This window comes from Pagrus pagrus (genome assembly GCF_965226575.1).
Source record: "Pagrus pagrus genome assembly, chromosome: 7".
Classification (NCBI taxonomy): domain Eukaryota; kingdom Metazoa; phylum Chordata; class Actinopteri; order Spariformes; family Sparidae; genus Pagrus; species Pagrus pagrus.
The window spans coordinates 30244220-30259154 of record NC_140191.1 but is presented as its reverse complement, the minus strand read 5'-3'; the positions used below and the strand labels follow the sequence as shown (position 1 = coordinate 30259154).

The window sequence follows — 14935 nt, the reverse complement described above, 5'->3', positions numbered from 1 at the left end:
AAGTTTTAATTAACAGAATACTTTTTTCATTTCATATGTACAACAGCCTGCATTTCTATTGTACCTATAGCTTTCGTCACAATAGTCAAGTAGCTTATGCACTGTACTTATGTTGTGTGAACAAACAAACACTGTACTGCTCCGGAGCACGTGACAAGGACGTCATGATCCAGGCTCCAGCGCATTGCATTGTGGGAAACAGTAGGCAAAGAAGACTGGTCGGATGCATACTGGAAATATTTTCCGAATCAGTACGACATCCGGGAACTTTTTGCATACTGCAGATTTTGCTTTTGTTTGCATACTGCATACTACATACTACATTTTGGCCAAATCAGTACGTACTAGCAGTATAGTATGCGGTTTCGAATACAGCCAGAGTTTTTACTCTCATTTAACAATGCATGCTGGGAAGTCTGCTAATTTGCTGCTGATCAGGCCCCTCCCGTCCCTTACATAAACCCAACATACTAAGTAATGTGCTTAACATGGTCATTGTACTACATATTGCATCTGATTAGTGATTTGCAATGACAGAGGGGTTTCACAAAACAAAAGAAAAATTAACGAGCACTCAAAAGTTTAATTTAAACTAAATCTGGGTTTACAGTGTAGGTGTGTCTCTGTCATTGAACAGTAGGTGGAGTAAGTAAAATAGCGTTTCGAGGCTTGTTTAATCATTTAATGAGTTTAGATCCCTGTGTGTAGCTATGGGTTCTCCAAATCTAAGCCTATTAAACCTCTAAAATAGATGACACTTCTGCATGGCAAATACTAATCTCTGGAATCCTTCTCTTTGCTCTCATCCCGTCACTGAAATGAGGAGAGACAACTGGCAAGGAGCTGCACAGTGCTACATAACTGCCACAGCAGGCAGCTCAGCTCTCTCCCTCTGCTCCTGAAAGTTATCCTCCCACCTCTGCAACTTCCTCTTAATCTACCCCTCTCTCCAACTTGGCTGTCATCCTCTCATTCATGTTTCCCCTCTCAATCTGCAACCTCTGCCTCCATCCCTCCTTCTTCTTTTTGACCCAGAGTCAGCGAAGCAGGAGAGCAAGGGGAAGTCGACTACATGGTAAAAAAAATCAAAGGGAGAAACTTTAAAGGAGGTTAAAGTGGGTGAACCTCTCTTGTCTCTTCTCCACTCTACTCTTCTGCACACTGGAGCTCAGTGAAGTCAGTGTAAACGCAGCAGGAATAAGAGGTTTGCTGGTCTGAACAGGAGAAATATTTATCCATTGTCCCTTTCATACAACCTCCTGTTCAGCTTTCAACCATGATTCTTATTCTGCACCTTCACCTTCTGCCCAGACACTCTGACTGAGGAAGGAAGAAAGAGGGAACCTTTCTGTGACAGGCCACCAAGCAGATGGTTATCCGCATCAATTGAAAGAAAACACAGAATGAAAAGATAAAAACAACAGAGTCCGGCTCTGGTGTTTGGATAACCACAATGTCAAGCTGCTCCGGCACTGCGAGAGTGGTGAGGAGTTTCCTCCGGTCCAAGGTGCTCCAGAGAAGTCAGAATGACAGGGAGTGTGTGTCCTAATGTGTGTTGGTGAGGAGCATGGCGGAATGTGGACGGAAGTTTGTTTTTCTTATGCGTTTGTATCTAATTATTTTGATGTGCCCGTCTATTTGTAACACACACAATGCAGCAGGACCACACAGTCCTTCTGGTATGGGAGATTTCCAGGTTCAAAATAGGCCCCACCGTGGTATAAGGGCAGGAACAAATGGCAAACAGAGGGGGTGAAGAACAAGAGAAGGGAAGGAGAACGGGGGCAACACACGATGCATGTGTTCACATTAACTAAGGAACAATTTTCATTTTCATCTGTTGCCTTCGATCTACCCACCTGTCATCAAGCGTGGGGAAGTTTCTCTGATTTAATGCGATGGGAGGTGTTATGGTATGAGGCCAAGACTGTTGAATTACCACTGTTAACATGTGGGATTACAGTGCAGAGGAGGGAAAGTGCTACTGACACCACACAAACTTACAAAAAGACTTAAAAGCAGAACCCCGGAACACGTTTTCTCTATAGGAACTGTGGAACCAACTGGTGGGACATTCAATCCATCTCATACTGTGCAGCCAAACATGGTTCAAACCTGCCAAAATGCATTTTAAATTCTAGTGGAGATCCAACCGGTAAATAGCAAATATGTCACGCTACATTTGGGGAAATGTGTCCAAAATGATACATATAAGACATCTCTAATATTTCCATCTAGTGGAGTGGTGCAGCCATAAAAACATGCAGTCTTGGGTTTGAATGTTTCACTGCAGAAAGTGTCAACATCATGTTGCCTCAATAAATACCTGAACAGGCAGAGCATGAACTGCATGATACTGACAGACGGATAAAGTTGTGGGTCTCACAAAAAGGGATAGACCGATCCCGCAAATTTCCAATGACTAGTGTCAGTGTGTTTGTGCCCTATTGTTGACTAAATTAATGAATTTAAAAATGCAATACTTTGGCTCTGATACCTCTCTCTGTCCTCTGTCTGGAGTCATCGCTTTGTGGTCTCACTCGTGTCATCAGTCAGATAGTGTTGTGGGCTGGACATGTCACATGTAAAATAAACTGAATAGTCTGAATCTGCAAGGTTAAGTAAAGTAGCTTAAGTATAAAGTAGCTGAAATTGGAAAAACTCCAGTCGGTTGAGTAAATTGTAGTTGCTTACATTACATTTTCACACCAAGATTTAAATGTTTACTGCAAATGCATATCAGTTATATGTCTTCTAGATGACTAATAATCTAAATCTGTATCGACCTTACAAAAACAGTCAATCCCTACTCACAAGTGACCAATTTATAAAAGGACTAAGTCCATAATGTACAGTATGTCCAACAAACTTTATTCTACAATTCTCATAATTTAGCTTAATAGCACATTTAGTTAGATCTCAAACTCCATGTCCTTAGTTCATTACACAGACTGTTAAAAATCTGAAGTCTTGAGACTGATCTGGGATAACCCTGATGAACAGTTTACGCAGACTGCTAGTACTCCATCAGACAAGTGAACGGACTGTCCCTTTAAAGCTACTTAAGGAGAAATAACAGTGGGAAAACTGAAGATTCAGGGGGTTTCATCAAATATGTAAGATGTTCAGCAATAAAAATAAATACATGAAACTCAACTGCAAGGGCCCATTTATAAAGGTCTTACAAGTCATTTATCTTACTTAAAATCAAAATATGACATTTACTTTTAACTTTAATTAAATAAAGACATTAATATTTTGTGGAGGGTCTTGTAGCTGGAGTTTTGTAATAGTGGAAACTATCTTTGTGATGTTTCCCTGTGTGTACAAACGTGTGCTGTTTGTAACACAGCGGAACAGTGAGCTACTGCAGCAGCAGTTACACGCATAGCTGAGCAGTGTATGTGTCGCTGTGTGAGTCACCTGTTGCGCCTGGCTGTTCTCGGCTCTCCTGAGAGCCATGCGTAACGTGCTGGAAGGAGCTTTCTCAGGCTCATTGCGACTACAATCCAGGTTTGGTGTAAGTACGCCGACACTGTCATCAGTGAAGGGTGTAGTAAGACCTTGTATAGACATTGTTGGTAAAGTTTAGGATATATGCGTAACTCACCGGCGGTCCCGGGCTCCAGCAGCACCGTGAAGAAAGAGATAGATAGCACTCCGCGTAAAGATAAAGAGCAGCGCTGTGCCTCCATGTTCCTGTCCTCCGCCCGAAGACTCGCATTCACATTAGAGCTCCAGTAAACGAGCCAGAGGAATAAGTTAAGTGTGTCCGTTGTGTTATGCGCTCAGCAGCTGTAGAGTCACTGCCGAACCATCCGCGCGCGCACACACACACACACACACACACACACACACTGACAGGAAACCGGAGGAGGGAGGGAGGACTCTCTCTCCCCTCTTTCTCCCTCTCTCTCTCGGTGTGTGTGTGCGTGCGTGCGCGTGTGTAATTACCAATCCAAATGCTGGAAGCAGAACAGTAAACAGCTCTGTATACATAGACAAAAACTTGAGCTTTCTGAAATATCACAGAGCCTCTACAGAGTTTCAGGAAGTATAGTCTACAGTGAACAGGCCAGACAGCGGGAGAAAAGCTGCATTCAGTCATTGTTTGGAAATACATAAAAATGACTAAGATGCCCACATATAACAATCACTTATTAATAGAAATAAACGTTCTGTCTCTCTCCACACCGTGTACACCAGCGTCCTTGCTCTGCAGGTCCCTTTATCCGTCCACACCTCTGCCTTCTTTTCCTTCTGTTTCTTTTTTTGTTCTATGCCAGTCTCCTCACCTTTAACCTTTAAGCCAGGTGGTTGGTCCCACTCTCAAACCACGCCACTGGTCCCTCGTGCCATTCTCCGAAACCCATTTGGTGGTTTCCAGTCCCTGTTACAAAATCAAGTAGGTCTCCAGGTGCAGGTTATCAGGTAATCAAGGGGGAGTGCCGACATCAAGCAGTGACAAGTGCACACAAACCAATTTGTAACAATAAAACCATGCAATAAAACAAACAAACTCATGCCGATAAAAACACAGCATGCATGCAACAATATAAAATAGTATATAAAACAGCCACTTCTGCTATGGGTCTGCTTGACTTTTCAGTGAAGGTGCTCTGAAATTTAGGGTTAGTCTAAATTCCAGTCTAATTTCTATTGCAACACCCCCATAGGCAGTACCCTGTGTTAACAACAAGGTGAAATATTCAACTTAAGGGATAAAGATGTAAGGTTTCCATATATATTCATTACATTTATGAGCAGCAGAAAAAAAACAATCATGCAGTTACCATTAGACTTCATAACAATGCATCTGTTGTTGTGGCTGAGTGCGAAGGCATCAATGATTTTGTTGCTGTCCAAGGGCCCTTGTTTTCTGTGTTAATAACCAACAGTGCTGGATTACTGGTTCACTTCTGCTCCTCAAGAAAAACTGCACTCATGGGAAGTGTCAGGGATGTGCATATCAGTCTGTACAAGTCTATAAATGCACGTCACGCTTTTTGGTCCTGCCTTCTCTCACAAAGTGAAGTCTGTCTTTCGGTTCCTGTGTTTGCGCACAGACCTCTGCTTGCTTTTCGGATTTTTTTCCATTTTTCATCTGTGCACTTTTCTGAGATGGCAGTGATTACAGACCGGCCAGATCATATGCCGCTATGTGCATGGCAGTGTATAGAAATTGCCTGAGGCACCTTGTTCCTGAAATGTTCCTGAACTCCATTGTTACATCCCAACATTACAGATGCTCCGTCATAGCACTAGCCAACACAAAAATGTAGGTCTATATTACACTGACTGAGTGTATGTGTAGTAGTAAAATGCAAAAATTCCTCATGCACTTCCTCTGACACTGGGTGCAAAAACCTCAGGATCACTGAAATCTGTTCCTTTTTACTAACATCTTTACTTTCATCCACCAAAACAGCAAAGTGCTCTGCATCCCTCACCTCATCACTAATTTATTTACGTATCATATCAGCCATTACAGTAAATATCTCATTTTGTATGTCATGGTGATGTATTTGGGTTAGGGTTGCATCAAACATTGCAATAACATGCAGAAGCTCATTAAAATTGCCCCAATTAGATGACTCCTCACCCTCACTGTGACCTTGCTGTGTTATCCCCTGGCAAGCTGTATCGTGCACACTTTCCACCACAGCCTTCATGTACTTTCTGTTCTCCATAACCAACGCCGTATATCCCTGACCACCTGACCCGAAAAAAATGAGAGTGAAAGAATTGGAAGCAGCTCACAAAACAAACCTAAAGAATGTTCAGTTATATACAGAATTGTTAACAATAATCCCTTTACTGAAAAAAATAATGCATTGGATTTACTCAACTCAATAGTGGACATTGGTTGCACACAGATCATTTGCTTTGGCAGAAACTCACAAAATTGTGTGAAAACAACTAACAATTAAACTATTCGATCATTTTACTTTATTCCAACACAATTCAATCCCTTTTATTGCAATACTATTTGTTCACTTAATTTTAACATTATTTGTTATTTAAATAATCTCATGTCAACTATATTATCATAGATGTAAGTTACATTACAGGTTATTAATTATGTTACACAGTATTTACTCTCAATATTTATTTGAATTTAAATACAAGAAAATCAATTAAATTCAAATTATCAATCATTTTCTTGTTGTCTAATACTTTTAGAATAGATTTTTCTGGATAATTCTTAACAATAAACACCTTTTTCATTTTGAAAATGATGTCACAGTTACAACCTTTATTCCAGAACCTGGAAAAATAGCAAATATTCACAACATTAAATGTGCAAAGATAAAAAATAAAAAAAAATTGATAAAAAGAAATCACATAAAATGTCAAATATTCTCAGCTAGGAAAAATCCTACCCTTCAGGTGCAAGTGTTTCAACCCGGTGACACCAATTCTCTAAATCACCAGATGTTTCCATCTTACAGCCATACAGCCTGCTGTCTCATAAGGAATACTATTTGTACTTTAAACTTTTTCAGATGTCAGTGATGTTATAGTACATGTACTCTTGCACCAGATCATCAGGATCCTTGTTAAGGTAGGCACTGGTATCCTTGTCTTTCATAACATGTATCACCACCGTTGGCTGCTCAATAGATCCCTGGATGAAACCTTCATGATCTGTGACCTGTAGAGTCCGAATTCACAAAATAAAACAAGATGAGATTAATTGTCAACATTCAACAATTAGGTCAGATAGAGTCAGGAATGTACACATACATAAACATAACATGAACTACATTCACAGGCCACATACAGGCTGAATGTAATCATTCCTTCTATCCATACAGTCTGTGAAGTGATATATTTATCATGCAGTGGCAGATGATAAAAGATGCAATCTGTTCATAAAAGTGATCAAACTGTCTAAACCTGGCTGTGCTGATAACATGTAAAGCAAGAATCTGTTACTACACTGCCTATTCATCTCCTAACATGCTATAAGGAACATTTTTCGTGTAGAACTTAGCCAAAATAGAGAAAGCTGGTGATTCGGAAGTCCCTGCCATTTTGTTTATGTACTATGAAAACAGAGGCTAAATAAACTCTGATGAAACTGTAGAACAAGAAATGCTTCACTTCTCTTGGCGGAGCGGCTTGGGAGTTGACAGGAGGTAGGGTGATGACATTCAGCAAGAGAACATAGATAAGCTAAAACCCTGGCCCTCTGCAGGGTGTCTGTATATGGGTCGCATGCTCTACCAACTGAGATACTGGAGTGCATTGGAGAGAGAGATCTTCATTTCATGTCCTTAAACACGCTAAATAAACATGCAGTCTTCATTTTCATGACCAAATAAACATGGTCCAGTTCAGAACAATACGTATAGTATTTCTCAAGTTATAACGATTGATGTGTTCATAACTTTTGGGCTGCAGCAGGTAAAGGTTTAAATACCTGTATATACTGCTGGGTGTCTTAACATATAATATAACCTAGCTACAACTTTAGATAATTGATATAAAATATAAATAAAGTAACCATTAGGGTTTACGCTAACTAACGAAAGCTTTAAAATAAATGTGGGATAACTGTGATATTTGCCACTGAGATGTAATGGGGTGCAACAGTATGGTTTAGGTTTAAAGGGTATCTATGTTGTCTATGTTTTTTGTGAGGGAACCGCCATCTCGTGGTGACACCCTGCAATTGAATGAATGGGCGTGTTTACAGTGGAATCTAGGCAGACCCCCAGGAGGAGGAGGGGACTCCCAGGCTGAGAACCGGCTGGCAGGCGGCTGGTAGCTGAAAGGCAGCTGGATGAGAGTGGAAAACCGAGGCGGCTGTAACTGTATAGACAGAAGAAACAGCTGTCAGGTGAACTTGTGGTCAGTAACATTAAGTTGATGTGCTACCTTGTAGTCAGTCCCTCTCCCAGTCTGTTTGTCTGTCTTGTTAACCAAGCTGGGCAGTACATAGCCTATATTTCTCTACCTGTGTTTTATTTACCAGCCACTTCCTGCGCTTCTCTGTGACTCTGTGCCTGAAAAATGTGAGACTGGCATACAACTCACATTATTTATTTCATTTGATAAATTCCAACAGGCAGCAGTTTTATGAACCGCAGCACAGAAAGATAACCCTGTTGTGCGTGTACAAGCGTTCACATGTGCATGCACGGAATGACCGCCGCTTCTCGAGCAGCAACCTCAACCATACAGACCAGACAATATATAGTTAAGAAGGTGTGCACAGGTGGTGGTGGTGCACATACTGTAGCTTATAGGCCTGTGCTAACACTGTATACCCAGAGCTGTGTAGTAGAGTAAACTGTGAGGACTGGACTAATCACCAGGCAGCAGAGCCAAAGCTTAGTGTTATATTTGATTATCTTCTACATTTTATATTTTCCACAATTTCTCATTTACGGTCAAATTTAACTTTAAAATGTGCAAAAGTTTTCCTCTGGGGGACCATGGCCTAGACTCCTAGTGTGAGGTCCACCCACCATAGTCTCATGAAATTCTGTGGGAAACACTGAGCCCACTGTTGTTTCTGACATGTTCTGGAACAATACAGTGACTGTTTACAGGACGAGCATAGTTTCAATGTCTTCAGAGAGCCTTTACTGCCAGAATTTTCACATTTCTGGGACTTTTTGCTGACAATGGTTAACACTTGTCCCACAGCGGTAACCATTTCCCGTTTAAAAGGGCCTCTCCTGATGGTCTGACTCCTCTGATTTTACATCCAGCTTGAAAATGTTCTCCACTCCCACATCTGTGGCAGTGCATGCACCGCTCATCTGCTCCAGCCTGCTAGCAGACAAAACACTTCCTCTGAACATGAGCAGGGTGGTTGGCGTAGAGGCGCGTGCATACTGGGGCTGTGTTGGAGTAGGTACTGGGGACTGACTGTGGTTGCTGTAATACTGCTGTGGTGGAATATGTGGCTGGGGTTCCCTGCCTGGCCTCTTCACTGGGGGCGGGGCATAGGGCTGTGACTGAAAGACTGAAACATAGGTTGCTGTAATGTCTCTTTAATCTGAGCTATTTCTACACTGAGACCCTCAAGAGAAGCTATGCCTGTCTTAATTTCTGCAAACTCTACTAACAGTTCAGGGGTTACTTTTGCTTTGGCTTTCTTCACGGGGCACTTTGCAGGTGGCGGATCTTCTGACTGGACCACCCTCAGACTTGTAGCTGGCTTCAGGGCACTAAGCTTCTTCTTGCTACGTCTTTCTGTCTCATTGGCACAAGCAATGTTTAACCTCTCTAGCAAAAGCTCATCTGACGTCTCAGTATCTAGCAGAAGAGGTCTGTCCTAATGCTGTCATTCTGGAGATCAGGAAGTACTGTGTGCAAACACATGTGCTGAACTAGAGCCGGGCCATACTTAAGCCCTGATTCTGACTCTTGGGACGTGAATAGTGGCGATAAGTTCAAAGGGGTCTCTGTGAGGGGTCTCTTTGCGGAATATTTTAACCATTTTTAAATTAGGTAATGCCTTTAACTGTTTTTACCCCTTGTCTGGCTTTAGTCACTCCTTATAAATGTCATTTATGGATGTATAGCCTTTTTATCCTCATCCATTTTAACATTATCACAGATCATGAATTCAGAGCATTGCTTTTAAACCTATAACAGAATTATAGTGTACTATCTTTTCCACCTGTTACACTAGCACTAACATATCGACACATAGACTGCTCTTCAGCCTGCTCGACACTGCTACACCATGTGGCACTAAACATCCTTAATTTGGCATGTTTCATACAGTTTTCCTCCTCACAAGTCTCGACGATATCAAACTCATAGCATATATTTCACTCACAGAAAGCTATTGTCTTTTGGTTTAAGCTAGTGGAGTTGTCTTTACCAGTGCCCGCCATTACTTACAGAGACGAGGCAACACACATTTTCAACCACAGTCAAATTCAATGTCTGTTTATGTCACAGTTAAGATAAGATGTTCCTTTATTGATCCCCTTGGGAGAAATTTGCAGGTAACACAGCAGTACAGAGGGAAATAACTAGCAGCACAAGAGTAAGTCTCAAAAAATAGAGACAATAATAAAGATACAATAATACAACATGCTTTTAACGTGGTTCAAGATCATTTGTATGATTTAAAACTTGTTTTAAATGCTGACAAAACTAAAGTCATGCTGTTCTCAAACACAAAGTCGAAACCACAAAATCTGCCCTCAATCCTCTCCTCTCAGGGCTTGAAAATTGAGTGTGTATCCAATTACAGATATCTTGGGATATTCATTGATGAATCCCTCTTCACAAATCATATCCAGCAACTGGGAAAAAGACTGAAACTGAAACTGGGTTTTTACTTTAGGGTTAAATCCTGTCTTTCTTTTAAATCAAAAAAGAGACTGGTTGCTGCCACTTGTATGTCTGTTCTGGACTATGGTGATGTTGTTTATATGCTAGCCTCGTCTCAAAGCTTACATGCTCTTGACACCGTGTATCATGGAGCTCTGAGGTTCATCACTGGTTTTAAAGCACTTACTCATCACTGCACACTGTACGAATGGGTTGGATGGTCCTCCTTATCAAGGCGTAGACTGAGACATATGCATATTCTCATTTACAAGGCAATCTTAGGTTTAGTCCCTTCTTACCTTATGTCCTACATTAACCGAAGTAATGCTGGGACTTACAATCTTCGGTCACAGGATCTTTGCTTGCTGTCTGTCCCAAGAGTCAGAACTGAGCTGGGTAAGACAGCGTTCAGGTTTGCTGCTCCCTCTGCCTGGAACATGTTACAAAAAACTTTGAAACTAAATGAGTTGGTCTCATTGAACACCTTTAAAGGGAAATTGGATGACATGGAGGCTGTAAACTCTAGCTGCAGATGTTTTGCCTGACGCTTTTATTATTTTAGCTGATCTTAAAATGTTTGCTGTTTTGGATGCTAAGTGTTATTAATGTTTATGTCCGTTGTGTCTTTGTGTGTATGTATGTCTATGCTGCTGCCGGTCTTGGCCAGGACACTCTTGTAAAAGAGATTTTTAATCTCAATGAGTCTATTCCTGGTTAAATAAAGGTTAAATAAATAAAAAAAAATAAAAGAGATTTTGAAAGAATAAAATAACAATTTGAATACTCTCTGGGAAAATGGCGTACATTTGTTTTGTTGTCAGTGGAAAATGCAATATTTTAAGATACTTCTGGCATTGCAATGTGTTTTGATAACATTTCTAGCGAGTAATGTGCATTTTTTGTCAAGATCTTTGTCCAGTAAATGTGTATGAGTCTTAGTTTTGCTTGCAGCAGGTCTCACAAGGTTATTGCAATGCTGGTTGCTATGTACACTGCAACGCATAGGTAGGGCGGACCTGGCGCGTTCGAGTTTTCGACTGTTTTGTCTTCATCAATTAATATTGAGCCATACCATCCAATAAAGCACTCTGTATTTGTGTGTTGGTGTGTGCAGAAACCCTTGCTGGCTAATAAAACAGATTTTGATTGAATGGACTATGTCATGATAACATAAAATTCTAAAACCAAGAATCATAAAAATACAAAAAAAAAAGAGAAAACTCCAGGGATGTGGAAAGACTAGCCTAGTCTATACATACATTGGTGTTTGACAGCTGTGAATAAGAACATGTTGGTCTTTTCGGCCCTAATATATTATTATTTCATAACCCTAAGCCTAGCTCTTCAAGCCTTCCTTCGAGCCTGTAATCATGCCCTAAATTGTCAGTAGTATTGTAATTTCTTAAGGTCAGATAAAAACTATCACTGAGCTCATATAATGGACCTTAAAAGTGCTCTCAGAAAGTATAGGCCTGCTGGCTTGGGTCCATGATGTAGGAAAATTAAAACTTTGTCCTCTACCTAAATCTAATGCATTGTTGGAAAGGTCTTGACCTGGAGAGTAACATCTGTCAGTATGAAGACCATTAATGGCTCCTGCTTTGAACCTTGGACTTGGTGTGTGTTTGAAGGTGTATAATTCAGCAACAAAAAGGGCTACAGACATGGGACCAAGTGATCTAGAGAGCTCTTGACCCAAGCTATCATGTGAGTACAGTCAACAAGTTGGGGCACAATAAAATATAGGTCAGATGTGGTCAAATAAAATTTTCACCAGTGAAACAATGAGGTGTGTAAAATCTGAAGAACACTAATACTTTCTTCAAACTACAATTCCCTGCAGCCGTGCCATGCAGCTTGATACAAATCAGTACCACAATTGTAGTTCTGAAGTCTGATCTATATAAAGAAAGTTATTATTTTGGTTTATTTCTGATGTTTTCCCTAGTATTCTGGGGTTTGATGGTTTTAATACTACCAGATTCCAAAATTGCGTTGAGAATAAGGTCATAAAATAGGTATCTACTAAACATATCAACTATATATTACAGCCAAAAAGTAACTACTTAACATTTATGTAATGTATGTGGAGAAAATGTAAGGATGTTGGTTTATCTAAGATATTCCGTTGTTTTCAGCTTCCACATGACATCATGACTGACATCGAGAGAAGCCATTGGGAAATGGGTCTTCATCTCCATAGGCCTGGATTAGGAAGCATTTCATACTAAACCTATGTTGCACATTATATCTGGCTGGTAATGACTGTAAAATCATTGTATAATTAATAATTTATGAGCTAGTTTACTTTTAAATAAATGTATTAAATAGTGTTAAATAATGCCAAGACAATAACTAAATAAATGGCTATAATTCATTGTGGGAAGGCTCTATGGTAGAGTCAATGCACATTTTCATTTTCACTGGCTAAAATTGAGTGTGTTGTCACAGTAACCATGCACACACAAATGTATCCTTTCAAAAAAACATGGTGGCCTGATACAATAATATAGTTAATGTTTATTATAAGGTTATTCATAGCACCAAAGCTGACTATACAATGAGAATTACAAGGTTTTTACAAGGTTTTATAAAGTCACTGAGACAACATCTCCAGTGTTTATTGTCCAAAAAGAGTAAGTTTAAATCACTTTTGTTGTTTGTGTAAATGGACAAGACAAATCAAAGCTCAAGAAAAGAAACCCCTTTGTTGCAATTAGACTTATCAACTGATCAGAAACACAAGCATCTATTAAACTGTTCAGTGACATTACTCACTGAACCTAAACTGCTGTCTAAGTGGTATATCGTAGGCAACAGGACTTGTTTCAGTTTCTTGAAGACGTTTCACCTCTCATCCAAGAGGTCTCTTCAGTGCTAACTAACTGGAGGGGAGTTTTTCCCGGATCCTCCCAGGCTGGAACCAGCCCTGACTTAATTGGGTCTGGGACATCCTTTTGTCACTGTCTAAACCTGTAAATACAATTTGTGTAATATTTAATATTATCTATTAATGCCTCTTTTGTTTCCCACTGAAGTTACTCCTAAATTGCTTGTTTGCTGATTTTAGATGAATTGAGAGAGAAAGCTGTCGAGTCACACATCGACCAGTGACACCTGAAGTGTAATTAGGGTCCGGGCAGCTAAGCTGCCAGGACACTATTGTATTCCTAGGAATTCTTTCTTTCTTTCTTTCTTTCTTTCTTTCTTTCTTCTTCTTCCGAGGAAGTCATACTTCCCATGGGCGAAAACTCACCAAACTTTACAGAAATGTCCGGCCCCATGCCAGATTTACTTAATTCCAAGGACATGTCAATATTCCTCCTAGGGGGGGCACAATAAGCGTTTAAATTTAAAAACTTTAAAAATACCTACAAAATCAACAGTACATGCTACAGTTTTGAAACTTTCACCAAACTGTAGCCCCAATGCTGCTCAAACTTTAGTCCACTTAAACTCATTACAAATTATGAAGTCCATCACTCAGTTTTTTTCAAAACCTGTAAAACTTATAAAACCTATCTCCTTCCACAATTTTTGCCCAATTGTCACCAAACTTGCTAGAGAGCATCTTCAGACCGTCCTCCACAAAACTTGTTTCTCTGATTTTTGATTTATCAAAAATTAAGCCTACAGTGCATCAAAATGTTTGACTGTAAACAGTACTGTAAACATATACTATCAAATTCTTGCTAAATACATTTTTAATCTTCCTGAAAAAAAATGAGAATATTTTGCAGTCATGGTTGATGGAGTTTGGCAAATATCAGAATTTTATCTCAAAAACTGAATTTTTGAGAACATTTTGAATTCTGCTCTCATGGGAACAACTGGAGTCAATGGAAGAGTGGCATTTTTAAACATCAAATTTTCTCTTATGAAGCAAAACACTTTAAGTTAAAAACAAATCACCAACATTTCCATGCTGTCAAGATGCAATTTATGTATTATCAGATTTTTGTTCAGGTAACAGAATTTCTGACAGTTTGACCATTTTTGAAATCTGCCTTGACAACAGCTGCCCAGACAGTGACTCCCTGAGTCGAGAAATGAAGTTACACAGCAGGTCTCACTTCCAGCCAATTAGCTCAGTGAGTTAGGAGCTGGTGCTTGGTGTCAGGGGTTGTGGGTTCAAGACCCAGCAAGGATGATGATGATGACAGATCAAAATATCAGATGTCCTCAACATGAAACACAAGACAATTCTCCTGACGGTGGCATCACAGCAAGCCTCTAAATTAAAAAAAAAACAAATAGCTTGGACTGGACCATGGATGAAAGCTAACCAAATTTTGCACAAAGGTCCAGTCTCATGCCAGATTACCTCAGCTGTAAACCCAAGCCAATAGTCCTGATGGTGGTGCTACAGCAAGCGTCTAAAGTTCAAAACTTTGAAAAATCATAACAAATCAACCATACTTGCTGCAGCTTCAGAACTTTCATCAAACTGTAGCCTCAATATTGAAGAAACTTTTGTACATTTAAACCTATTACAAATCATGAAGTACATCACTCAGTTTTTTTTCAAAAACTGTAAAACTTCTTAAACCTATTTCCTCTCTCCTCCTTTGATTTATGAAAAATTGAGCTGCAAAAACTGAATTTTTCACAGCATTTAAAATTTTTCTTT

At 39.9% G+C, this 14935-nt stretch overlaps 1 protein-coding gene across 2 annotated transcripts in view; it reads right to left on the bottom strand.

Annotated features, from left to right (window-relative positions):
• Positions 1 to 4350, bottom strand: part of LOC311259756 (TGF-beta receptor type-2-like) — a 68130-nt gene extending 63780 nt beyond the window's left edge. Inside the window, exon 1 of one of the 2 annotated variants that reach the window (XM_084357065.1) lies at positions 4296 to 4350. Coding sequence is in view for 1 of the 2 variants with exons in the window: in XM_084357063.1 (XP_084213189.1) it covers positions 3611 to 3695 (85 nt within the window). In the remaining variant the exon portion in view is untranslated. Of the gene's footprint in view, positions 1 to 3610; positions 3807 to 4295 lie in introns of those variants that run through there. The other variant, XM_084357063.1, reaches the window with a different exon arrangement.
• Between the last annotated feature and the right edge of the window lie 10585 nt (positions 4351 to 14935).